The following is a 25,395-nucleotide window of genomic DNA, read 5'->3' as shown; positions in this document are numbered from 1 at the left end:
TGAGTTTCTTTCGTGGCAGGGAGATGCAGCATGCATAAAGCTCATCAGTTATCTTCATGTTCACAAACTATTGGAGCAGTGATCAAATTGTGAACCTCAGTTATCCAGGAGCAAAAGTAGGAGGTGAATTTGAGAGAAGCTACTGTAATTAGGAACAGCAACATTGGCAAATTCCCTTCAAGAACTGCATTTTTAAGGAGTCTTGAACGAGCAGTTTTCACCCAAAGATTAGGGACCTTGTGGTGGAGGCTAGTTTTGCTTTAATAACTGAAGGGTTATTTTTTAAAGGTTCTGGGGCAAGCATTAAGTATGGATGTAATGAATGAATTCCTACATGCTTTTAGTCACTTTGTCACATTCATTAGTTATGTAAGAGACTGCGTGAATCCAGGGAGTCAGCTAGAGGGTAAATTTGCATTTGGCGGTGTTCTGCGGCTGTTTTTTTGTGAACTTGGGCAGGCACTTGCTACTATCTGATTTCAAAGGCTTGCACTTCTCTTGATACTATAGAGAATAATGTTTTTGTCCTTGCACTGCTCCAGCTTTCTGTATTGTTGATTTTTAATTTCTACCTACCTCTATGCAGTATTCCTCTCTTCGACCCAAATAAGCATACCCATAAAACTGAGCGTTGGCCAGTTGATATCAATTGATGTTGATAGTTGGACAAATTTTAAAAGGGGGTCTCTGTTCATGGCAGAGAAAAGCAGGCTTGTCTTAGTAAGAGAGTAGAGTTACCTTATCGTATTCCTACAGTCCTTTGTGTACCTTCAGTAGCCCCTGGTGGAGCCATGTCAGTTCGTCTGCCGTTCCCTAGCAGCCCCAGTATTACTCAGAAACCCTGCAAAGCTGTCTGCCGCAGTGCCCACAGCTTTGCTGTTTTTTAGGATGCCAGTATGCCCACATTATTGCTGGGAGGCAGGTGGAAAAGGCACGTTCACTCTCCAGCTGTGGTGCTGCTTAGGGTTATTCTGCAAATGTAATCGGGCACACTGCCTTCTGTGGAGGGCAAAGCTTGCTGGTAGGGTACATGAAGCAGAAAAAATACTCTGCTATGTTGGTTATGTTGGACCTGTTACTAAGCACAGTTTCCTGAATCACTGCATTTCCCACATTTCCCACATGCCTCTTAAGAGAAGCATCTGTAATGCTCCAGCTTTCTCTGGTCCTTCCAGACACCAGCACCTTCTCTTTGTCTTTGAACTTTGGTGTCTGTGACCTCTCTGAAAATATGGGACCTGAACACTAGCACAGCCACTGCTGCTTCGTGCCAGCCTCACGCAGAGGGAACCAAGAGTGTGTGTGTGCTCCCTTCTGGTGTGTGTCACTCTGGCTTTGGGTTATGGGCAGCGGTATTGGATTCATCCTTGAGCCGTGTCACCTTGTGATTTCACATTTAATTTGCTGCACTTCTCTCCCCAGGTTATTACTCAGTTTGTGCTAATGACAACAGTGGCACAAACACTCCGACCATCACCATAATAAATGTCCACTGACTGTCAGAGGGACAGTGCTTCTTATCCTACTGCAGCCTGGCTGCAGCAAAGTCAGATACACTGTTTCAGAGTTGGATTTATGATACACACTTCCAAATATTAGTGTTCTCATCATCTGATTATTCAAACTATGCATTCAGGGCTCTGTGAATGTCACGTTACACTCTCGGTAACAGCAGCACGCAGCTTTTGCCCATTTAATCAAGATGTCTGACGGCAGCCAGACTTGGTGATTTTCAGTCCCTCTGATACACTTACTGACTTCTGAACTCACTTTTCTGTGTCTTGGTGGCAAGTGATATGCAGAACTATGCTGGAGTCCTGCCAGTGTTTTTCTAACCCCCACATGACATCCACAGGATGTCATACTGTACAGGAATTGCTTTTAAAGCATTATTCACTTCTCAGTGGTTTAGCTGTTTTTTATGATCCCAGTACAACAATTTTGCAGCTTTGGAAGAAGCATGTTAACATCTACCTTTTAATTCAGTGAGTTCATGCAGATTTCTCTTCTTATATATGTCTTTTGTCTTTTTCCACCTCTAAATATTGCAACTCTCCAGGCTGAATGATCCAGGCTTTGCCTGAAGAAGGGCACACCAAAGCAGGAGGGCAATACTTTTGGTCTGCAGCTCGGCCATGCCAGCCCAACTTTGCAGTGCAGGTTGGTAAACAGATGCCTGTACCCGCTCTGAGCAGAGGAAGGTGCCTGCATGACTCTGTGCTGTGCAGAAATGCTGACTTTGGTCTGGAAGCTGAATAACCTGGTTAACACTCAGATAAACCTGAATTAGGAAACTCTGCCTCTCAAGAAATGAGCCCAGGCACTGCACAGAGTTGCAGGTTAAGCCATTTCCAAAGCCAGAGCAGGCACCAAGGCTTCTGTAGTTACTGAAGATAAACTTGTCAGTTAAAGCTAATTCTGACAAATAATGTTGTTTACTACTTAATTCTAGAAACAGTCACCAAATGTAAGAACAAAAGGCATCTTTAAATAGCGTAGAGCCAATCTTAGCTATTTTTACCATGAGCTTCTGGAGATTAAAAAAAAAAGGAAACATGGGAATACATTCCGCGTGTCAGTAATACTATCCTGGAAATGTTCCAGGTGGGCCGAACTACATTTTTTATAATTTCAGTTGTTTCTGATAAGTCCCCTCCATATTGATGTATCAACTTCTGAAGAACCTAGTTACCTACCAATATTTTTGGCTGTATTTTGCTGTTTCTAGCTTGCTGAGTTAGCAACTCCACTTTCTAGAGAGAAAACAGGTGATTTAAGATTCTGAAATGTCAGGTTTTAAGGCTTCTAAGCTATAAGTAGAAGTTCTTAGATATTGAAGATGTTTATGCAGTATTTCCAACTCATTCAAAAGGAGGAAATCCAAGAAACATCAACCACTCTGTGGTTCTCCAGGAAATTAGTAGATGCTCATGATGACACTCAACTGAGCTTTGGAAAAGCTGCCAGACTCACAGGACTTACCCTGCACAAAACCTCTTATGTGTTAGCCATTAGTATTGTTCCAAATAAACTTCCCTACATCTGAAATAGGGACTAGATTTGGAGTAGCTTTCTGACTGATTTGCTTTGCACTTACGTATGGCTTAAGAGGAGAAAGCAAGAGAGAAAGTTCATGTCCTTGCTAAAATTCTGACCATCAGTGGCTCTTATATCTTGCTAAATCTGCTCATCGTTCTATTTAGTTTATGGCAGAGGAAAGAGATTTCTTTTTGTAAATTTCATACCCATAAATGGTCACTAAATTTTACAAAAAGGGAAAAATACATTAAGAAACTCTAATCCTGCTTTATGGCTCCAAATAAAATCACTCATCTTTCCAAATCTTTAATTTTATTGAAGGTCACAAGTGCATATCTCAAAGCATATTTCAGTAAAAGCTGTGGAGTGATTTACTTTGAAACCTTCTGTCTCTTTGTGTTTCTGCCATTTTTTTCAGTGTGAAAGAAAGCTGTCAAAATATTTAGTTGGGCATTTGGTTCATACATTCTCATGGGGAAAATATATATTTCACAGCATTATTAGCATGAATTTGCAAATCCTTTCATTTGAATTTTAGCTTCTACAGGATCAGCTGAAAACAATGTTATTAACTAATGGTACCCATCTTTGTTGAGATTTCTATTTTTGTTTTTAAAAAGTTTTCTCTGTCTTTTATGGGTTATGGTAATGGTAATTTGCTTTTCTACAGTACCTTTACTGACAGTGTATCATTACTATAATTTGACAAAATTAATGAGAAATACTTTGATTTATTTATTCTCTCCTGTTTTGACAGCTTTTGAGAAATTGTTACATTATCCCATTTTTCAGATGGCTCGATTAAACTGTGATTAAGTTTGTGACTTACTAAAGTCCTTGTACTATTCAAAGGTTTTCTTTCAAGCAAGTGACACAAAAGAAATGAGGCATAATTTTCTTCTCAACTGACGAGTCTGTTTTTCTTTTGGCCCTGTACCAATGCCTTATCTCCACAGACCTGTAGGATTTTTCTCAGTTCCATATTTTGAAAGAAGAGCTTGCGTAGATTTTTTTTCCTGTGGTGTCCTCTTGAGATATTTCTAACAGCCACTAGCGTCTGTACTGATTTCTGGGTGGGCATGCAATGTATGGATTAATATTCCAAATCCTTCTAGCCACTCTGAGAGAGCTTTCTGTATTCTGTGTTGGGATCTACTTAAAATTGCAAGAGAATTAGGACAAGAATGCTTTTTGTTTTGATGCATGCTTGACAGCAGTACCTGCATCCACTCAGTACCTTTCATAGGATGCTAATTCTAACATTAACCTGACCTTAACGATGTACTGCTGTCAACACAGTCCCTTCTTGTACTGCTGCAAGTGACCAGAGCAGCTTTGTTTCTCTTTATTGCTTTTGATAAAATGAGGAATAAAAATCTCAGAGTTAGCCAGCTGGAGGTTACAGACAGCACTTTTGTTCTCAGTCACATATATAAGATTTTTCCTGAGATCTTGTATCTAACGAGATGATGGCTTTAAAGATAACCTGTGCTCACCTGCCCAAGGAGGCTTGCCGTTCATACTGGATGAATTGATTTTTTCCAAAGTTAAGTTTACTTTTATTTACATTTTTTTCAGTAGGATTTTTAAGACTCCTGATACATTTTCTCAAATATGTTGTGACAGTTATAAATTGTATTAGCAGTAATTAGCTATCGTTCTGTGAAGTGCTTCCTCAGATGGGGAAAACTACATTACACGTGTTAAGCCCATAAATATTGGGGTAAAATACTTCAAATTTTTTTGCCTGATTCTCTTTCCTGTAAGATAACTTCCTTTTTTTTTCTCCAAACCTAATTAAGAAAATGTAATGCATCCTTTCTTAATGACTCTCATTTCCAGCAAAATAAAATTTAGTATAAATGAATTTTCTTAACAGTTTATTAAATGTAGTCATTAGATATTTCTCATTGAGATCCAGCTTTCTTCTGTGCATAGTATTATACAAAAGAGGATGCATCTAATTAAATAATTACGCAGCTTTAATATGTTATTTCATCTGAAATGACTGCTCGTAACCTTGTGAGATACATTAGGGAGATTCAGAAGCAGAAGTCTGTAATAACAAGCTAGGCTACTTCAGGACCTAACCCCGAAAGTATCTAGATCCCTGCATTTCTCACTGGAGTTGAGAGCTCAGCACTTCACACAAGCACTTTGACCTCCTTCATTCATCTTGAGGAAGGCTTGTGTGCTTTTCAGGTCAAATATAACCAGAATAATTAAAACGACCCATTTCATGTGTAAGTGTTACAATAAGCTATCCGTTGATATTTTTAAACCAAAAGCAGATTGCAGAGCTTATTTACTTTATGCAGAAGAAATGCTTTTGCAGAGTGTGTTCGTTCAAGGAGCTCTTCCCTCCCAGCCTCTGCTGTCGGCTCTCCTCTGGCCTCCAGCCCCTTGCCTCATCCCTTGCTCCGAGCCCATCCATCCTTAGCCCATCTTCTGGATTCAGGAAAGGGTCTTCTCTGCTCACCCACCTTCTTTCATTCAGACGGCGCTCTTGACGTGGCAGAAAGGCAAAGGGAAGGTTGTATGTTTTCTCTGCCTCATAAAATTTAAATCTAGGAGAATTAACACTGCTGCTCACTTCCTCCAACACATTTAAACTATTCATCCAATGCCCAGCTACTCAAAATAGTGGAGAGTAGTTTTGTAGCTCTAGGGAATCAATTTGGCTAGTCAGTCAAAGCCAAAATTAAAATTTAAAATGCAGTTGGCAATGATTATTAATCAATTAGCTCCAGGGAGCCATCAGAGCTATCCAACCAGAGTTAGAATAACAAGCAATATTTTTAAAATAATAAAACTGGATCCTTAATAAAACTTGTCTCCTCCTTCACACATTTATTAATATGGTGGTGCCCAAAAAGGTATCAGTAATTACTTTTATACAAATAAAATTGAATTGGAATGAGAGCCATCTGCAGGAAGCAGTAATTGGCAGATCAGTTTCTCTGAGCATAGATTACTTAAAATCTTAGTAACTCAAAGCACATCACGGGATATTGGAAGAGGAGAATCTCATGGTGTCCAGAATACCATAGTGCACTGACAGATTTTGCTCTGCAGTGAGAGGTAGCTGATCATTTCAGCAAAGTCAAGGAAATCTGAGTGGACTGTCAGCTACTGTACACTTCTAGGATTTTAATATTTTTATTGACTTGGTATTTTTTAGAACTCCTCTGCAAAAACAAAAGTAAATCACTCCGTAAGGTGCTGGTTACATCTTGGGTAGTTCACACAGCCAGGGGTCTGCAGCACGCTCTCCTTCTGCCTCTGCCATATTTCATAGTGAAGGCAGCTGCGGGATGTCTGATCTGGATGCAAAAATGACAAAGAGGGTTGGCAGGTTGTTTTTTTTTTTTTTATATATATATATTTATTTTGCGTTCTTCTCTATATTTGCTCTTGCTGTTGGTCCAGAGTAACCCCACCTCTGGTAGCCTCTCAGGGGCACTGTAAAAGCCATCTATGTGGTAGGTTATTTGAAGAGGGCTTGATGAGAATCCAACAATCCAAGATTTCTTCAGTATGCTTACAGAATATTGTCACCAGCAAGGGGCAGCGCCATAGAAAAGGTGAGGGGCCAATGCTATGACAGAGGCTGGAGGTTTGGTTTCTCCTTCAGGAGACTTTCCTCCTTTCCTGGAGGCTTCAGCTGGATCCTCTGGGCAGCACAACATCTGGGACTGATTTGAGGCCAGCTCTTTGTTGACATGAGTGGGGATGAGGGGAAGCCCTGTCAGGAAGTCAGCAGAGGCAGGATTTGGATCTTATGGAGGCCAGCCATGGCCCTGCGGCTGGGCTGGCCTAGGTGCTGAGAGTCAGGAAGCATTTGCATGGTGCTGAGACGTAGCACAGGTAGGCCTTTGGCTCTCAGGCATCACGATAGCAGTGAGAGGACGTTACTTTTTCCTGTTAGAGTCAGGTGTTACTCTGGAGCTTGGAACTCCATGCAGAAGAGCACTTCTGATCACGTTGGCTATGGAAATCCATTACATGCTGAGGTACAAACAGCACAGAAACACCCAAGGTAAGGACATCGGGTTAAAAAAAACAACATATTTCCAGAAGCGCTTTTCTGCTGTAAAGACACTTTCAGCTCAATGTATTGAACAATAAATTGGCACCTTAGTATCCTGGATACTTCAAAGTAAAATCCATCAGCCAACACCTTCAGTATTGAAATCCTTCTCCAAGCGGCCATTTCCTCATCCCTCCTCAAAAACTTCCACTGATAAATTTTCACACAAAGGTGGTTTTTCTTCCAATATTTTCTTCTATAATCACTGTATGGAAAACTATGATTCTTTATAATTCTGGTGTTTTCTTCTTAAAAGCAGAAAGTAAATTTTTTTTAGTCATGGATTGCTTTTCTGTTGAGATAGGCCCTAAAAATTATGCAGACTTTTATTATCATATTGTTAAATATTTGACTTTGCATAGCAGCTTTTTATAGCTTTTCTAGGTCTTTCATTAATACTGTGATATTGTAAGTATAACTATAATAGCTATGACCCAGCACTGCTGAAACTACAGGGTTTTTTTGCATAGACAGAGCAAGATTGTATATTAATGCTCTGCTAGCTGTATACACGACTACATGTTACTGTTGCAGACTGTGGCACTGAACAATAAAATCAAATCTTCTACATCTAGCTTGAAAGGACTTGCATTGCTCATTCCTGTGAGCAGTAAAATCCTGTGATTATTCACTCTCACTGAGAACCACCACAGAACTTAGTCTTCACCCAGGAACACGGAATTATAGTGATCTCGACCTGGTTTCAAGCTATGTGCTTGTGAAATCCCTCCTTTGATCACATTCATAGATACTTGGATTTCTCCCTCAAAAAAATGCTATGTGATACTCTTACCCAGCATAGCACTTAAAAGCATAAAGATATGTAGATTTAAATTCTTGAAATGGACAAATCCAGGAAGACAGAAATGGGTCTTGGATATTTGAGTGCCTGAAATCAGTTGAAATGTTTAAATTTAATTTTTTTTTTCATTTGTTATGAATTGTTTAATCACTGATATTATTGTTTTCTTCTCTAAGATGCTAGGATGGAGTTTTAAAAGCTGTCATAAGATTTAAAAAGGAAAAAAAAAAAGAAAAAAAAAAACAATGTAGTTAAGCTTGAATCCATGCCCTGGCAGGAGTATTCTGTACCACAGCTGGACATTGTGTGGTACAGTGGTAAGACAGAAGAGAACTGACCTTACTCATTTTTTCCTGGGTCTGCTAGCGTATTCCTCATCAGAAGGCATTTATATAAATGGATTGTTGCCAACCTTTGAAAATGATTTTACTTGCAGCTGGCTTCTTATATGGTTTTTATACAGACTTTGAGGCCCTCTATCTCCTCGTACCCCCCAGGATGTTCATCATGGGAGGGAGGCAAAACAGTTGTTTTCATTCATCCTGTCCCTTGATTCTGATCTGGACATCAGTGAGACCAGAATTAAGTGCAAGAAAAGATGGACATCTGGAGAAGAGATGGGGCTTGGGCACAGTATTAGGATAGCATTTAGTAGTATATTGTATTCCTTGCAGGAGCTGAACAGATTGGCTGTGAAGGGATTTTCAATTCTTTTTTCTTCTTCTGTGATAATTCAACTCCTACTTTGTCATCTTTTTAGAAAAGTATGTATAATAAAAAGTATATTTGGCATAATAATATACTAGTACTACCTTTGGTCTTTCAAGCCTGCTGCTTTCAAGCCTCTCTGCTACTACTAGAAACAACAGAAAGTTGTCAACATGTCATTATTACTATATTTATTTTTGACTCAAAATGCAATTTTGCTCCAGACAGGTGAATACAGATATCTGCAACTAAATAATATGCTAGAAAAGGAATTTAAAAAAAATTTGATTTTTTTCCCAGTGGCATGTTGGTGGCAGTTGCAGGTAGGTTGGTGTCTATGAAAAGCTGACAAGTTGAATCACAGTTAAGATGTGCTGCGTGTATTGTAATATATATATGCGAGGTATGAGCTCTACTGATGACCCGCCTTAGTATATTGAGGCATTGATACAACTTTCTGGGTCAACTTTCCTTTCCATGTATCATCTGTCTCATCTGTTTATGCTCTGAGCTCTTCAAGGCAATGTTTCATATTGTGTTTGAACAGTGCCTATAGTGGGGGAGGAAGGGGATTTCTATCTTGGATGAAGCTTCAGGATGCAAACATAATATAAAATGTTACAAATAATGGCAAGTGATAAAAGTGCATATAATAAAAGATATGCTGTGATAAACATTTTATGTAGATTTAATCAAAGTTTTGCTCTAAGGCACAAAGGCTCTTCCCTTTTGCTTTATAAATACTTTTTAAGGAAGTTCCGTGACCTGTGTCATTTGCTGTACAGATACAATCTGTCCTTATATTGGACATCAGGACCAAAATGAGATACTAAAAAGAAAGTTTCTTTCTTTCTTTCTTCCTGTATGTGTGATTCCTAAACTAAAAATAAAAATAAAAAAAGCTTCTCCTCTCCCCCCCCCCCGCCTTTTCACAAGTCTTTAGTCATTATGCTACGTATAAACCAGATGGACGAATATATTAAAAATTGTTTTTAAACCACAGATTGAGAATGGGTGCCAGGATTTTCTACCAAAAATGTGGCACTGATTCTAAAATCTGTTGACAATTTTGGAAAGTTTCTTCTGGCGAAAGAGCTCTATTAGTGTCTCCTCTCTTCCAGAAAAATAAGAAAAACCTTTATCTAAGCCATAAGTTAATTAGCTTCTAAGCTATAATCGAGAGTCTCAGTATAAATATATTAATTTTCCTAGGAATGGGAGTTGGGACCTAACAGAATCATCCATAATGTGAGAAAAACACAGTTTAAAATAAAGGCTATGACTCTTTCTTGCGTCTGTGCTTGAGTCCTGCCAAAGATTAGTGTGTCAAAGATTTTAATTACAGCCATCCCAGTCAAGTTTTTGAAAATCTATTTAGAATTTAAATTTCGGTTATTTTTCCCAAATGAGGAAAATGAGCACCACATGCACTTGAAATGAGGTTTCCCCTTATCTTGCATAAAATGTTGGCGCATACAGCGAGCCAGCTTTCTCGGCATGCAGAGCGTAGGGTTTCCAGAGCATCGCAAGTCCTTGCGATCACTTTCTGACAATGCTGCTTTTGGTAATTGCAGATATACGGGTTTGGTGTTGACAATGAAAGAAACTCAAAACCTACTTTTTTAAAAGTAAATTTGTTTCAAATGCCCCGAGAGAATTAGAAGAAATTCTGAATACCTGTGATAAAAACAAACGCCTTAACATTTCCCTTCAAATAACTGCATGTGTTATGACTGGATAAAAAATTATTATTTCTACTTTGCTATAGGCACTACAGGGCATATATAAAACTTGCACCCACATCCATATATATTTTATATATCCATATAAAACCTCCATCCATAAAATAGCTCTTCTCCCATGAGAATGACACTTTGCCAAATTTCAGTGCCCTCCATGGTGCTTCCAGCAACTCCAGGGAACCTCTTTGGGGAGCCAGGTTCCTTTGCTCGCCTGTTGGCCACACGAAGCATTACAGTCACCCCGAAATGACCTGATAACATTATTCGGTTTCCACATTCTGCTGTATAAAGTCATTTTTCTTGCCTGAAGTGTAAGTGCATGGCACGTTAAAGTCCCTGTTATTGTATCTATTGCATTGTGAAATACTAGAGCAAATCATTTGAGTGCCAAGTGCTGCAGTAAGGCTTTAAATATCGTTAAGGGAGTTTTTTAGAGTGTGGTTGCTCTTTATTGAGGAAGCACCTGTTCCACACATTTACGGACAGGGCACTGAGGGCAGCAATTAGGCCTCTTGCACCCTTTGCAGAGTGCTTTCCCTTGGGGGGGTGTCCTGGCCAGAAGGCATGCTGGGCACGCAGTGGCGTGAGTTGGAGCAGGAGATGTAGAAGAGTGTAGGTGTCTTTGCATTTAGCATGCACCAGTATTCTCCTGCCTTCTGGCGGGTTATTGGCAGCCATGTTTTAGGTTTTGTTTTTTGAGACTTGTCTCCAACCCAATGATCTTTCCAGTTCAATGAGTAAAACTCTCAGTTCTCAGCACAGTGCTTTTCTGCACATAGGAGATTATTTAACAATCGCGACAGCTTCATAGTATTTTGTCCTGGCCAGTAGTCTAAGCAGATGTATTGTTGTCTTCCTGAATCCAATTTGTAACAATAATGTTTTTTCTGACTGTGTTTCTGGAACCAATTTTACTACTTTCCCTTCCCTTTCTCTGCTAGGACATCCCAGAGAGTGCTGTGCCCTGCCTGTGACTGGTTGTCTTCTCTTTGCCTCCTTATGCTGCCAGTACTCAGAAAATGTCCTTTTTTGTCACAGTGCTGAGAAGGGATGTGGTTAAGAGTTTGAAGGCAGACAACATCTGCAGTGAGCAGCTGGGAAGGTACAGCTCAGCCATGTTTTGGGAACAGATCTGTATAAGATTAATGTGTAGACTAAAGCTCATTTATGTGATAGACCAGTGAGAATCTTGGGCAGCTTTTCTACATGAGACTCTCATGCTAAAAAAAATGAAAACAAAAACAAAAAATTCTTTGGGCCACTTGATTCATTTGATTCATGTCCTCTGTATCTTCAATTTCAAAGCCATTTAGGATGAGCATTTGCACAAACATAAAAGTTCTCTTTAACTAAAGTCAACCAATGTGTTTTTTCAATGAGCTAGAGCTCATAAGAAAGATTCAAACATTAACTGTGTAAAGAAGGCAATTAGTGTTTGTACAATATATTGAAAATTACCCCTAGGCATACTGGAAAAATACATGTTTTAAACATGTATATTCTTCATCCAGTTCCATAGTTTATATTAGATTTGGACATAGATGCTTCTAAAAGCTGCCATATTAATTCAGACTGTGAAAGACATCATAATGGTCTATAAAAAGTTGGGATTTTTACTGTAATGTAGTTGGTCTTACTCTGTATATTTAATCACTCAAGGGAAAATCCTATTCTGCTGCTGCAGTATGTCAAGGAAGCTTATCTCCATATAAACAGCAAAAAGAGATCTCTCTTGAGTTACAAAGCTTTAACGTTTGTAGTTTAAAAGTTGAGCATTTCTAAAAATGCACTATTTATGTCATTCTGATAAAAAGAGATACCCCATTCTCTTCGGCACCAAGTGATACTTTCAATAGGCTTTAAAGCTGTCATAGGAATAGGAAAAAAGCTGTCATAGTCACAGGAATCGGTGGAAAACTTTTGTTTTTATAACTGTGGAGGGTCCAATTGCAGGGAGCAACTACCACATTATTTGTCTTGAAGATTGTGCATCCATTATCATGAGTGTTTTGGCTACAGTTTGATAGGAAATCAGGTCAGGAGAAGGACCATTTTCCTGAGGGGGGAGAAACAGGGATCGAGGCAGCCAAAGAAAGAGTTCCAGTTAGAAACTTGAGGACATTTTCAGAAAACATGAATACATCCACGGTCTACTAGGGGAAGTACAGCTTTTATTTCCACACTCGTGTAGCCTTTGTTTCTCACAGGACAATGTGCAGGTCAAAAGAAATGGTTTGGGATACTCTGGTGCTGTGATGGGCACAGATGTAGGTTCTGTGGTTGATTATTTTAAAGCGTTTGTTGTTCTTATTATGGTGTATGTAGAGAGAAACCTTTCTAGAAGACTAGCTGAAGCTTGGGTTTGTTCCCACAAGAGAACCCACTAGAGTGGAAGTGGGATCTTACATGCAAGAGTGCAATGGTTTGCCTTAACATGTAGGAAAGAGCATATGGTTTTGGTAATAGGCTCATAAGAGCAATTAACCTCATAGTGCACTCAGTTGTTAGTCTCAGTTGTTTATAAACTAGGTAATAAAGATATTTTAACGTGGTATAGCTTTATAGGAGGTTAGTGGAATCAGGCTGCATTTTTCAAGTTAGTACCTGTTAGTACTCAGGTGAAGGTACAAGTGATAGAAACATAAAATCAGCAGAGGATAAAATATTCACTGTTATATAGTATATCTAACCAATGAATTTGAGTCGCAAATGTATAATACTTTGTATAAAGACAGAAAAATATGTTAAAGGTTTTCATTAGAAGAGGGACTGTTTTCACAGGATGCAGTCACAGATCTGTCATTCAGCTTGTTCTTGTCACCTTGGAAGGATTATAATGTAAGCAGTTTCCATGCTCATTTCATGTTAAAAAGAGTTTTAAACTTGCCTTCTTCATGTTGTACAAATACACAGTGTTTCCCTATAATAGCTTCCATGCTGTTGCTCAGGAGGATGAACCTTATAAACAAATGTGTTTCTTTCAACATCAGGTACCATCATTGTCTTCTTTTCTTTTGGTTTAAGGACTGGTCGAAATTAACTCCCTTCCTGCACAAGTTCCAATTTCTCTGTTAGGAGCTACTGATTTGGGAGACGGAGCTTGGGCACAAATAAGCCAGTGACCTGTCCCACCACATACCCACAGAAAGGCCCCTTTGCCTTCCTTCTGTCTGCTCCTTGCACTGCAAGTTGTGTATTCTGACAGCCGTTACTTTGCACTGGGGTCAAGGGGTGCCAAAGGACTTTGCTTACAGGTATTTTGGTTTCCAGGTTGGGGGGTATGAGGATGGTATTTTTTTATTTGATTCTGCAGCTTCTGACAACCTGCTTTTGGGCTGTCTTCTGTGTGTTTATTGACAGTGTCCCAAAAGAGACCTCTAAATCAGTTCAATATTGGATTTAATTTTAGTTGTGTAGAATATCATATGTTGTGGTTATTAATGTTGTGTCTGTCATTTTTCATTTACTGTTACTTGTCTCATTTTTACTTTGTACTTTGGCTACAGAGATTTTTATTGAATTTAGCTAGTGATAAGCCTAATGAGTTGTTGCCAGTTTTTCTTTATCGTGAATTTTTAAGTCAATAAAACATTTGTGGGGCTGGAAGGACAGAGGCTTCCAGACTTGCAGTCTTGTTTTTTTCTGTTTCATTGGATTGACTGAGCAACGTATTTACTGGTGCATCATTCCTCGAATATGAGGACTCTTTTGCATTATTAGACTTGACAGTGTTTAAACAATGCTAATTCTCATATTCAGCTGGCTTTTCAATTGATTTCTGTGCTCTCTGTTGCTGCGTAAAACAAGCTGGAACGTTAAAGACATCTTACATGCTACCCTCTGGAGACTTGTCTTCCTTTTAGAGAAAAATCAAATAAGTATAAAATTTGCTGGGTTTTCTCCTTTTGTTTTCCACTGGATCTTTAAATGATGTATCAGTGTATTGACAAATTTTGTACATGTTAAGATGCTAATTTAAAAATTATACATTTAAAAATCAGTATTCATTTTAGAGTGAGATTTGCTAGATTGCTCATTTGTTTACAGAACTAAGCATGTGCCTCTTTTTCATCGAAAACAAAATATTACTACCTTTAAAATTATGTTTAAGATGTACATAAAATTGCCATTTTAACCCAGCTAAAATCTTGCATATTTAAAATTTGATTGCTAAACAGCCAAAAGAACATTGACAGATGTTAGTCATTTGTTTTGCAAGTTCACTTTTCACAGTATTGAAGCAGCCTGCTGTTTTGAGCTAAATATTGAAATCAGAATTCCCAGGGAGAGCGAGGGGTAAAGCATTTTCTGTCCCATAAATGTCAACGTTGAAGTCATACCTTTCAGCAAATCAAAGCCTTAAAACATATGCTTCTGAAAAACGAATTTGCTCTGCTCTGTAGCAGTCCGTAGCTCATGGGGGACGAGGGAAGCTGTGCTGAGCTCTCCTGCTATTTCCTGTGTCCCAAAACGTGCTTCAACCACTGCAACCAGGGGACATGGTGACTTCTGACATGACTCTGCTTCCAGTTCTTTAGGGGCCGCTAAATTTCACATGAATGTAAGCTAATTGGGAAAGGCTAAATATTTAAGCCCAAACTTGGGTGCTTGTCCACAGGTCCTCCCCAGACGCTCAGGTAGGCCAGCAGCTGGCGAGGACAGCAGGGTACTGGTTTGGGGCTGCCAGTTCTCCTGGGTCAGATGAGGGCAACAGCCTCTCGTAACTGCCTGCTCACAGGGGAGGAGTGGGGCCCGGTTCGTAATGTCAAGGAATCAGTGCTTGCTGATGAAAATACTTAACATTCTTGGCTAGGATCTCTTCTATGATCTTCTCGCTTTTTGCACAAAAGCCATGTAGCCTTCCCTCGTACTCTTTTTCGCCTCTTGAGTAAAACATTTGCTGATATCTGTTTAACCCAGTGTTGTGAAACTCCATGCGGTGCATGCAGAGTTACTTGGGGTCATTATAAGAAATGCTTTATGAATAATAAATATTTTGATCACACAGTAGTTCATTCACTTTTTTTGTTTTGTTTTGTTTTTAATTTTCTACAGCTGGTCTAAAAATCCAGAAGAATGGAAGTTTCAAAAAACAAGACAAACCTGGCTTCTCTTGCACATGTATGATAAAGAGAAGGTTTGTATTAACAGTATTTTTTTCAGAATTAAAATTTTACACGGTTTAATAAGCTAGTTGTAGTTATTGTTTGTTAATAAAAAGTTACTAGCATTAACAATGCTCTTTTCTAATAATTTTAAATAATAAATCAATTAACTATGTTTTTAACTAAAATGCTTAACCATTTTAATTGCTTGTAATTTAATGTTTCTATTTTGGGGGGTGATCATTCTTCTTTGTATCCTAGACTTTTACACTTGATGCATGTGAAACATAGAAAGGATTGACATTATATAAACCTGAAGCTATTCCCTGAAGTGGGAATATATTTGCACTGTGTCCTTCAGTTGAATTTCTGAACGTGGAACCCAGTGCTGTAAGCTACGGTTCTTGTATTGCTTCAGATATCTCGGGCTCCATGGAAGATGTACAGACATATTGCCAAAATGTTAAAATAGCTTTCTCATTAAAATATGAGTGAAACCTTATGTTGATTGTAAAAACCATAAAGTATAACCAGAAGCTAGGCTTGCATCATCACTGAAATCCATTCATTTCATAACTTAAAAAACAACCTAAATTTAATTTCCAACAAGCATCTGACCATTGTAGTACAGAACAGAGGATTTCAGATCATTAATTTTGTTGTGCAATAGAACAAACATCTAGTCGTTTGCACAGTGGCTTACTTATTGATTCATTTAGTTGACATTCACTCAGATTTTGCTGACTTTTTGTGTGCACTTGGACATTTAAGCATAACAATCTTCCTGACCCAGATTACTCTGCGGCTCTTAAGCCAACCACCTGACATAGGGTGTTACCTTTACGATTAAAAGTACATTTAGAGAACCGTGTAATTAAAACCAGAATTTCATGAAAGCAAAAATGTTCACACGGTGGAATACTTTAAAAAGATTAGTTGCAGAATACGAATTTGTTAGTAGGTATCTTTTATTCTTAAGTGTCTCCTTTAAAAGTCTTTATCAACCTTTTGAAATCGATGTGTGCTCTTTAAAGCTACCTAGAAATTGTTTTATAGGCAGAGTGACGTTTTTGCTTTTTTACCTGTTTACTTTGGGATTTGTTTTGAAATATAGTGGGAAATAATTAACTATGAGTAGATTTTTTTTTGTATATCAAAATACAGTTTTACTCCACATTTCTCAACATTGAAATTAAAGCTTCCTTTCTAGTATTTTTTTTAATCTGATGAAAGCATAATGATTTATTTATATTCACATATTTTGTACTGTTTAGTAATAGGAGATGCATTGAATATGAGCTTTAGATAATGATTAACATCTGCATTCAGATTCAGTAAAGTTAGCAGAACGGCTCGAGTGCTTATAATCAAACATGTGACGAAGCCTTTTTCTTCATCAAGACTGGGGAGGGCAGACCGGCTTCTTTTGAATATGTTTTTATACCCAAATCCAGCTTCCTGTCCATTACAGAATAAAATCTGTTGGATATCCAAGCATGACTAAAATACAAAAGGAGACATGAGTTTCCTTCCTTCCTAAGCCACATCTTTGATCTCTTGGTGTCACTCGTATGCCTACTGAAAAGCCATGCCAAGAGGTAAATTAAGTTTCCTGTACTGATGCTCTTCTTTCTGTAGGAAGTAAGTTGAGGTTTTGTAGTCATTTACAATGTGAATTTATTTTTAAGTCCCTTTAACATCCATCTGCGGGTTGGCTGACAGCTTCAAAGCCCAGCCTGTATACCTACGGTGTGTATACTTCTTCAGGATCCTGTACAAAGTAAACACTGCTTCCTCTGTTATCTTTGCCATTTGGCACAGCACTTTTAGAAAGTCACTACACAGATTGTCTTCAGCTTCTGGACTGCAAATCCCTGGGGGGGTTCTGAAGTTTCCTCAGAAGGTAACAGAAAAGCCAGCTTGGTGTCAGCAAGCTGACGCTCACTGCGCAGATATCTCTATTTGCCTTGCAGAATAGGTGGGCATCTGCAAGTCTAAAAAGTCTGAAAACTTCTTGAATTACAAAGGGTAATTTAAAAGCAATACCTGTTCTTTTTCTGCTGTTATTTAGTAGTGTTTCCCCCCTTTTCATGATGTCTTACAGTTCCTGAGCATTCAGGAGCTGACAGTAATTATTTCACTTGGAGATGTTTCCATGTTAGCCAGTTCCAATGCATATTAAGTAGAGCAGAGGCAGGGTTGGTGGAGAAAAAGAAAAAGAAGCAAGAAAAAGTGCAAAACAGTGTAAAACAACCATAGTAATAATAAAAAATCCCACTTGCCGTCACTTCCACTGGCCAGAGACATAGTGAGAGATGTTAGTATCCAACTTCAAGACTCCCCAAAAGTTGATCTTAGAGACGGACTGTGTTTCTTTTTGTAAAACCTCACCAAGCGTCCCTGAAATTACATATTTTTTTTTTACTGTATTTTAAGAATTAAGATGTTGATTTAACCAACTTTTTGCTGTCTTTTTTTTTGTTGTTGTTCTGGTTGTCCAGTCCTTGCTATGACCCAATTGTATAAGGTAGGAGGAAAAGATATTATTTTGTCTACATGTTCCTGTATTGAAATCTCTTGCTGAAAAAATAAAACAACAAATAATTGTGTTACAGAAAAACAAAACAAAACAAAAACAAACAACAAACAAAAAAACAGACTTTGAGCACTTGTGTGCTTATGCCTATGGCCAAATGCTTTATAGACCTCAGGCAGGCACACGTCTATCTGCACACTTAGTGTTTCGAAGTTCAGAGTAGGCTTTTAATTCCCCCTTTAAGCACTTTGCTTAAATGATATAGTAATAACTGTAATTCTACGCAGTGAACTATGAGTGTACCACAAGGCCTGAGAACAAGAGGCATAAATTATGTAGATAATTTGGCTAAGGTTTGAAACCTAGAAATGTTGCTGAGCTTTAAAAAACCGACGCTGAGTATCTGCATTAAAGGAGCACAGTTGTGCTGAAATCGTTTGCATCTGAACATTTTTGTCTGTTAGCAGCACATGTTTACTGTGTGTAAAAATGCTTTCAAAAAGTAGGCATTTTTCACTATTCTTCAATGTGTTGGATAAGTATATTGCAGCAACACTTCGTATATCATCAATTTCAGCGTTAGTCACTCAAAAATTAATATTTTTTGTATCTGAATTGTTTCTTTAACATAGGAGTGTTTGTGTGAAGAATTTAAAGGTTTTCCATAGTGTATAAGTTATGAGGCTGGATGTAGACTTCAGTTTTGATTTACTGCTCTGTAGTATCTCTGATTGATTAAGGCAGCCCTGGAATATTTTCTTCCTCTTCGTTGAGAGTGATAGAAGTTTTAGCGATCAAAGTTACACTGCCAAATGGTGATGGAGAAATAAGTTGTAAATTAAGTATCTGTTGAAGCTCTGTCTTCTCTGAAATGTTGATACTTTGCAGAATTGAAACAGCCCTCGCACAATTAGTCTCCAATCCTTTAAATACTTACGTATGTTTAACTTTACTCATGTTGAGTGTGCCTTTTAAAGTTATATGTGTAAAGTTAAACATAAAGAAAAATATTTGTGGGATTAGGTCATTTTAACATCTGATTCGCAGCTAAAATATTCTCTTATTGGCTGCGACTTATTCCACAGATACGCAACATAAAGTTAAGATATGCTTCAGTGTAGGTCTGTTCACCTAATACTTTTAAAAATGCATCGTTTTGAAATACTGAATAAATCATTGAAAAGTCTTTGCTAGGCTATTGCCAAGATTATTTAATGTAGTTGTATGTTGTACCAGATAAGCTAAAATTTAATCTATTGCTAGTTAATTAGAAAGGAAGTAAAATGGGGGTAATGGAACTGTAGATGACTAAACTGCTTTTGATGTTAGACATATTAAAAGAGCCTATCAGTTTTAGTCAGTGTGATTTAAAAATTATTTCCATATGTCTGAATTCAATTTGTTTTTCAAATTAAATTCTATTCCTTTGTATAAGCATTCTGTCAAAGTCACAATCTGCTGTTTGCTGGTGGGTGGTATCTCATCTTAGCAAACAAATAATTTTGGCTGGGGGTGAGGATACTTCTAGCAAAATTCTTTCCTCAGACATGTGCATGCAGTTCTCCCTGGGTTTGGTAAGGTTTGCATGCATGTTTCCAAAGCCAGGATTTGGCTAGTGCATTTTTTTCCTTCCAACAGCCCTCACAGGCTGGAGCTCTCTCTCAGGCAGTGTTTGCATTTGCTGATCAGCATTTCCACATCTGCTTAGCATTTCCCCTCAGATGCTTTGCCCATCTGAGCACATGACAGCGCTCTCACCATGGTCCATCCCTCCCGGCAATCCCAACACTGGCAAGAAGTGCTTCCATTAGCAGTGGGCATTGCCAAATGCAATAGCCCGTGAAATTCTCCTAAGTATCTTTCAGGTGATGGTCTGACGTGATTATGAATGAACATTGAGAGAGAAGAAAATAAATCAAAAATTTTTTAATTCCTTCTTTGTTTGTTTTCTTTTCTTTAAAGGTTCCAGATGAGTATTTCACCATTTTACTGGATTATCTGCAGGGACTTCAAGGCAAAGCACGAGACACAACTGTGCAGAAAGCTGAAGCTCTTATGAAGGAGTTGGACGGGTCAGATGCAGAAGACCCGAGCATGGTGGAGAAGAGCGAGCGAATACGACAAGTTCTGCAACTGCTGTCCTGAGTGTTTTTGTGTCTTGATGGTTGTCTGGTGGGAGAAGGATAGAACGTAATGAACAGATACTACAAATCAGTTGTAAAGACATATTTTGATAATGAATCTTTATGCTAAATTTTCATATTTTGCACTTGTGTTTTCCAACCTCAATTATTTATAATGTTTTTAGGTGATGAAATCAAAACAGAACACCGTATTTGATCCACAGACATGCTGTTTTGATTAAAAGTAATCTTACTGCATATCTTTAGAAAAATAAACCTCTCTTTCTTGTTATTTTTTCTCCACTTCCCCATGTAATTAATGTTAAATAAGAGGAGCTTTGCAGTTCTTAATAAGAAGAGCAAAGCAACCAACAAAAAGCCTGGAGGTTCTTTTACAATGGCAGCTTTTAAAATTAACATACAGTACAGTGCCTGCTCAGCCAGCTGTAATCTATCACTTTCAGCTTTAGAAGTATGTCATTTGGATTTGGGAAAGATCATTTTCAGTCTGTTGAACACGGGTTGTATAACACAGTTGCTTATTAGTACTTCACGCAGCGATCTGAAGATACCATCAGCTTTGTTAGTTTTCCTTGTATATTTTAAAGGTTTCAAATGCTTTATGGCAATTGTTTAGATATTCAGATAATGTACAGATGGGGACAGATCAAACCCTTTGACCACATGTAGTGAAATCATCTGATTGTACATAAACTTATGCTAAGATGAGAAGTGCCATGCTGCAACTTTTTGTGGATAGCCTGCCAATGTTACATTTTTTATCTTTCTCTTGTAATTGGCATCCAAAAGAGTTAATTTGTGTTCATTTGCTTTGACATGGGATATTTGTCTCCTATGAATATGCTGAAAATGAGGCTTTCAAGTAAAAAACAAGGACATTAATTACTCAAAAGTTGGATGATTGGCGTATTTAATAACACTTGTGTTCAGACAGTGTTCTTGACCCGATTCTTTAATCTTTCTGCAAACGTTGTTCTTACTTTATTAATAACAACAGTATGAAATGTGTGGTATTTTGGAAGAGTAGCTGTCTTTGGGAAATACTGCTTTAATTTGAGTGGGTGAAGGAGAGGAGAATCTATGGATATGCTGGCCTAATTTTTCAATAGGCATTTGAGTGGATTTGACAGCCCTCACAGTCATGGATTACTACAAATCTTTAAAAGTATGAAATTTATTACTAGTAACAAATAACTTATGCTTTCTGACTTATTAAATATGATGTTTTCAGACGAAAAAGACTAGAGAGCAGCGTGCCCTGCTTTAACACAATAATTGTGATGGAGTTAACACAACGGGGAGCAGACTGCAGCAGAAGTGACCAGCCTCTGTTGAGCTGCTGATGGCTCAAAAACATTTCAGGATGACCATTGGATGTGGGCTGTGGAGCTAGCTCTCTCGGAGGATGCATACAGTGTCAAAGCAGGGATTTCCAAAGGGCTGGAAGAAAGGATGGCACAGGTACAATGCAGGAGGAAGGAAGACATGCAGACAGGTATGAGGGAAGATCACAGATGAGTTGATGCTCTCAGTGAAGAGTAAGCTTGGGCAAATGAGGGGAGAAATTGCAGAAGTATAAGACAGAAATGCAGGTTTTCACAAAGTTGAGTGAGCTCACATGCAGGACCACCCTAATATTGTAGCTGTCAATTTAAATGATCTTGTTTCTTCCCCTGTCCCCTTTGCTTTCTCTTTTTCTACCACTGATAAGGTCACGAGCTGGAAAGAACTTTCTGAGTCCCAAGGCTGTATAAAATTGTTTCCAGTGCAAAAGTCAGTGAAAAGGATCTGTAATAAAGGGAAGTGATACTGACATTAAGTGAACTGGTACAAGATCTTTGGATCTTCTGTTTTATGCCTGAGAATGTGCAGCTGAGAAAACCTGATGTTAGTAGAAGCAGAGGCTGATGCTTTTTTTCTCTCCATGAGAAGGAAGGATGAATTTCTAATGGATGAAGTTTTCAAAGCATCTTCTTGTGATTTTATGATTGCATTTTAGGTGTCAGAGAAGACTGTGTGTTCTGTCTTAGATATTTGAGAATCACCACTTTCGATTTTTCTATTACACAAAAACATGCATCCTCATTGTGCACTTCTTACACCTTGTAGCTTAAAAGCACAGCACGCTGCAAGCATATTCTGGAAGAGACTTGTAAAAAGGATTGCAAAGATAAGGCTCAGGTGAAAAGATGTGAACCTTTTATCAGCATGATAGATTTAGTAAGATTTGCCTTCCTTGAACCTTTGTTCTGGCTATATGCAAATGCCATCAAGATTAAGAATGTCATATTTCTTTTTACATCAATTAATATTAAAAATATGTAGGGCCTACCAGTCTGCAGTCCGTGTGAACAATAACATGGGGAATAAAGCAGCTAGAGCCTCTCGGCAGTGCGGTCTTTGCTCTCTTCTCCAGCTCAGTTCCAACTTTCACTTCAGTGCTACCAGTTACTGGATGAAGGGTATGGTCTTTGGCTTTCACTTCTTGCAGTTACGGGAAATTCAGAAGCTAACAAATAAGGTGTCTGTTGTTCTGCTGGTGTTTGGTTGAGAAAGCAATGTATCTGCCACATGACTCTTCGTGTGTGGTACTGCTCAAAGGCCAGCAATGTCTGGAAACAGGTTAAAAGGCTTGTGGAACTTCTGCTTTGTGTTGTTACTCTACATGACATGGGCTTTAAAGCTCAGCTGGAAATACTGTAAATATGTTTTTATACTTGGTGTTGTAGTATAAATAGGAAGGGACACTTAAATGGCATTTCACTTTTTTCCTTTCTCCTTCTCTTGAATCTTCAACTAGTAGGCAAAAAATTAATCTTCCAAACACCCATGAAATACAAAAGTAATCACTTTTCTGGGAGGTGTGTGTTGTTAGGCCCATTTAAAAGATGAGATTGTGAGGACCTTACCCAACACAGTGTGCAAATTCAATAGCATCTGTGGCAATCAAATTCTGTCTCTTCAATATGTGAGCCACCAGGCCAGCTTCTGCTTCCTGCTCAGCTTGGGATTTGAATCTAGAAATTTGGATTGTATAATGAATAAATTTAGTCGGATTTCCTTCATGATGTAGTTTAAATTATATATTTTAAATTATTAAATGTATAATACCACTATTGAATTCCTGAACCTGGTCAAAGCTGTGAAGGAAGTGACAATCTGTCACTTCATTCATTTTATTCTGTCATTTAATCACCTAGAATTTTCCAATTTTAACATTAGTTGTAGCTTAGCCAATCATATAGATACAGATAGGACAAAATGGTGTCTGGGTTTCCGTTTAAACGTCTGCTGTGTTCATAAAACTTGAATTCAAGGCTAGAAGTAACAGTGTGTACAGTCTGACAAATGACATCTTCATCTGCCTACTCTAATTGTCTTCTAGTTGGGCTAATCTGCATTGTGTAGCTCCAACTAGAAGAATTCCTATCTTAAGAGAATGCTGAAGTCAGGGCTTCTAGGCAAAATAAAGGAACATTAATTACTCAAAATTGCTTAAAGCTGGAACTGTGCCTCTAATGACAGTACTAATTACTCAAAATCTGACAATGTAAAAAGTTCCCTTTAATTTGGCTGATCCTTCCCATGGAGTTTATATCTTCTTGGCTCTCCAGTGTCTGCCCACAATTTTAATTTGTTATCACCATTGTAAAATTACTGAGTAAATGAATTGTCTCTTCTTATTTGGAAAGGATAGATCATAGCTGTTGAATGTGTAGTTTATTTCAATATTTTGTCCCTCTGGATAATAGCTCTGCTGTGTTTTTGTTAATTTAAGCAACGTTAAATTTGTTAACTTTTGTTAAGTTAAGCAATGTGACTCTTGTCTTGTCTCCTACCATTGCAGGTAGCTTAGAAATACATTTCTTTGGTTCAGACTTGATAGCTCTTTTGTTTGTTTGTTTGTTTGGTTGGTTGGTTTGTTTTGTCATTTTCCTCAATTTTGCCACTAAGTCAGAGTCAGAAAAAGCAATAATAAGAGATTTAAGTTGCAAAGTCAGCACACAGAAAATTAGAAAACATAAGAATGGAAATTGTCTATGTAATTTTAATTTTACTCCTTCATGCATATGTAATATGGTGCATCAGTACTGTATTTTCCATTACATATAACTAATAAGTCATTCATTCAGTGTTTTCCTAGCAATTCTGCTGCTATTCTTATTTTCAAAATTTAGTTCTACAAAGTAGTATTAAAACCAGAGAAGTCACTTTGCTGTGTGGATTTGATCCTGCAGAGAAGGAATTAGTAGAAAGTTTCCTATTCATTTCAGTAGGTGTAGCAGCTAGCCACAGAATTTTCATCACAAGCATTCCCTTTAAAACACGTTTTAATATTTTAATTCATTTACAGTCAAAATACTGAATTGATGTTACTTAATTTAAACCCAGTTTTGTTGACATAAAACTTTCCAGTGGCTTATTCTCATTTAGTCTTTGGTTTCCTTTCAAGTCTTCCTTTCTGTATGGCTGAATGAGCTAGTTATTTCTGCCTCTGCAAATAGGAATATTAGTTGTTTACAGTGATTCCAGTCATACAAGGACACAATTAAATGTCCTTGCCTTTGCAGCACAAGCTGCTTTTAGCCGTGATTTATAATTACATTCTATTTTAATTTCTTCATAAGAACTTACATAGTCAACAACTTAATATGGTCAAAAATAATTGTTTTTTAAATTATGTTTTTTTCCTGCAGCGAGCGGGCACTACCGAACTAAATAAAACTAATGAATAAGTGAAGGGGGAAGGGCAAGGCAAAACAGTGGTTTATCTTTCTTTGTCAAAACAAAGCTGAATAAGAAGCTTGTGCTACTAGGAAGGTTTGGCTGATGTTACAGACACGGAGGGAGGGACCTTAGGATAAAAACAGAAGAGCAGTCATACAGTTGCTCTTACTGATTTTTCTTTTTTCCTGCATACAGAAAATTTTTGGCATTCCCCAACAAAACCCACAAACACACCTACGTCAAAAATTTAAATAGGTTTTGAAATCAAATACTTGAAGCTCAAGAAATGCCACATGTATATAAATGGCCAGAAGAATTCTAATTCTACCTCTCCAGGCCTCCAACCTGGACACTGAATGAAAAGGGATTGTGTTAGAAAGAAACAAGCAAAAAAACCCAAAGTATGTGAGCGCATAGTTGAAGCTTGTTACCAATCATGCTTGCATGCACAGTGAGGAGGACTTACATTTCCTATTCGTTTTAGTTATTTGGATTTTTTAA

General features: G+C 37.9%; 1 protein-coding gene across 11 annotated transcripts in view; it reads left to right on the top strand.

The window, feature by feature from the left end:
- CHLSN (cholesin) overlaps positions 1 to 24,595 on the top strand; it is a 128,662-nt gene extending 104,067 nt beyond the window's left edge. For 10 of the 11 annotated variants that reach the window (XM_027468889.3, XM_072023799.1, XM_072023795.1 and 7 more), the window contains 2 exons: positions 15,437 to 15,518; positions 19,985 to 24,595. In XM_027468889.3, the coding sequence (XP_027324690.3) occupies positions 15,437 to 15,518; positions 19,985 to 20,167 (265 nt within the window). In that variant the 3' untranslated portion in view covers positions 20,168 to 24,595. Of the gene's footprint in view, positions 1 to 15,316; positions 15,342 to 15,436; positions 15,519 to 19,984 lie in introns of those variants that run through there. The other variant, XM_072023801.1, reaches the window with a different exon arrangement.
- Positions 24,596 to 25,395: the final 800 nt, after the last annotated feature.

The sequence above is a fragment of the Anas platyrhynchos genome, chromosome 15, assembly GCF_047663525.1.
Source record: "Anas platyrhynchos isolate ZD024472 breed Pekin duck chromosome 15, IASCAAS_PekinDuck_T2T, whole genome shotgun sequence".
Classification (NCBI taxonomy): Eukaryota; Metazoa; Chordata; class Aves; order Anseriformes; family Anatidae; genus Anas; species Anas platyrhynchos.
Note: the sequence above shows the minus strand (reverse complement) of the source record. Positions and strands in the feature narration are given on the sequence as shown.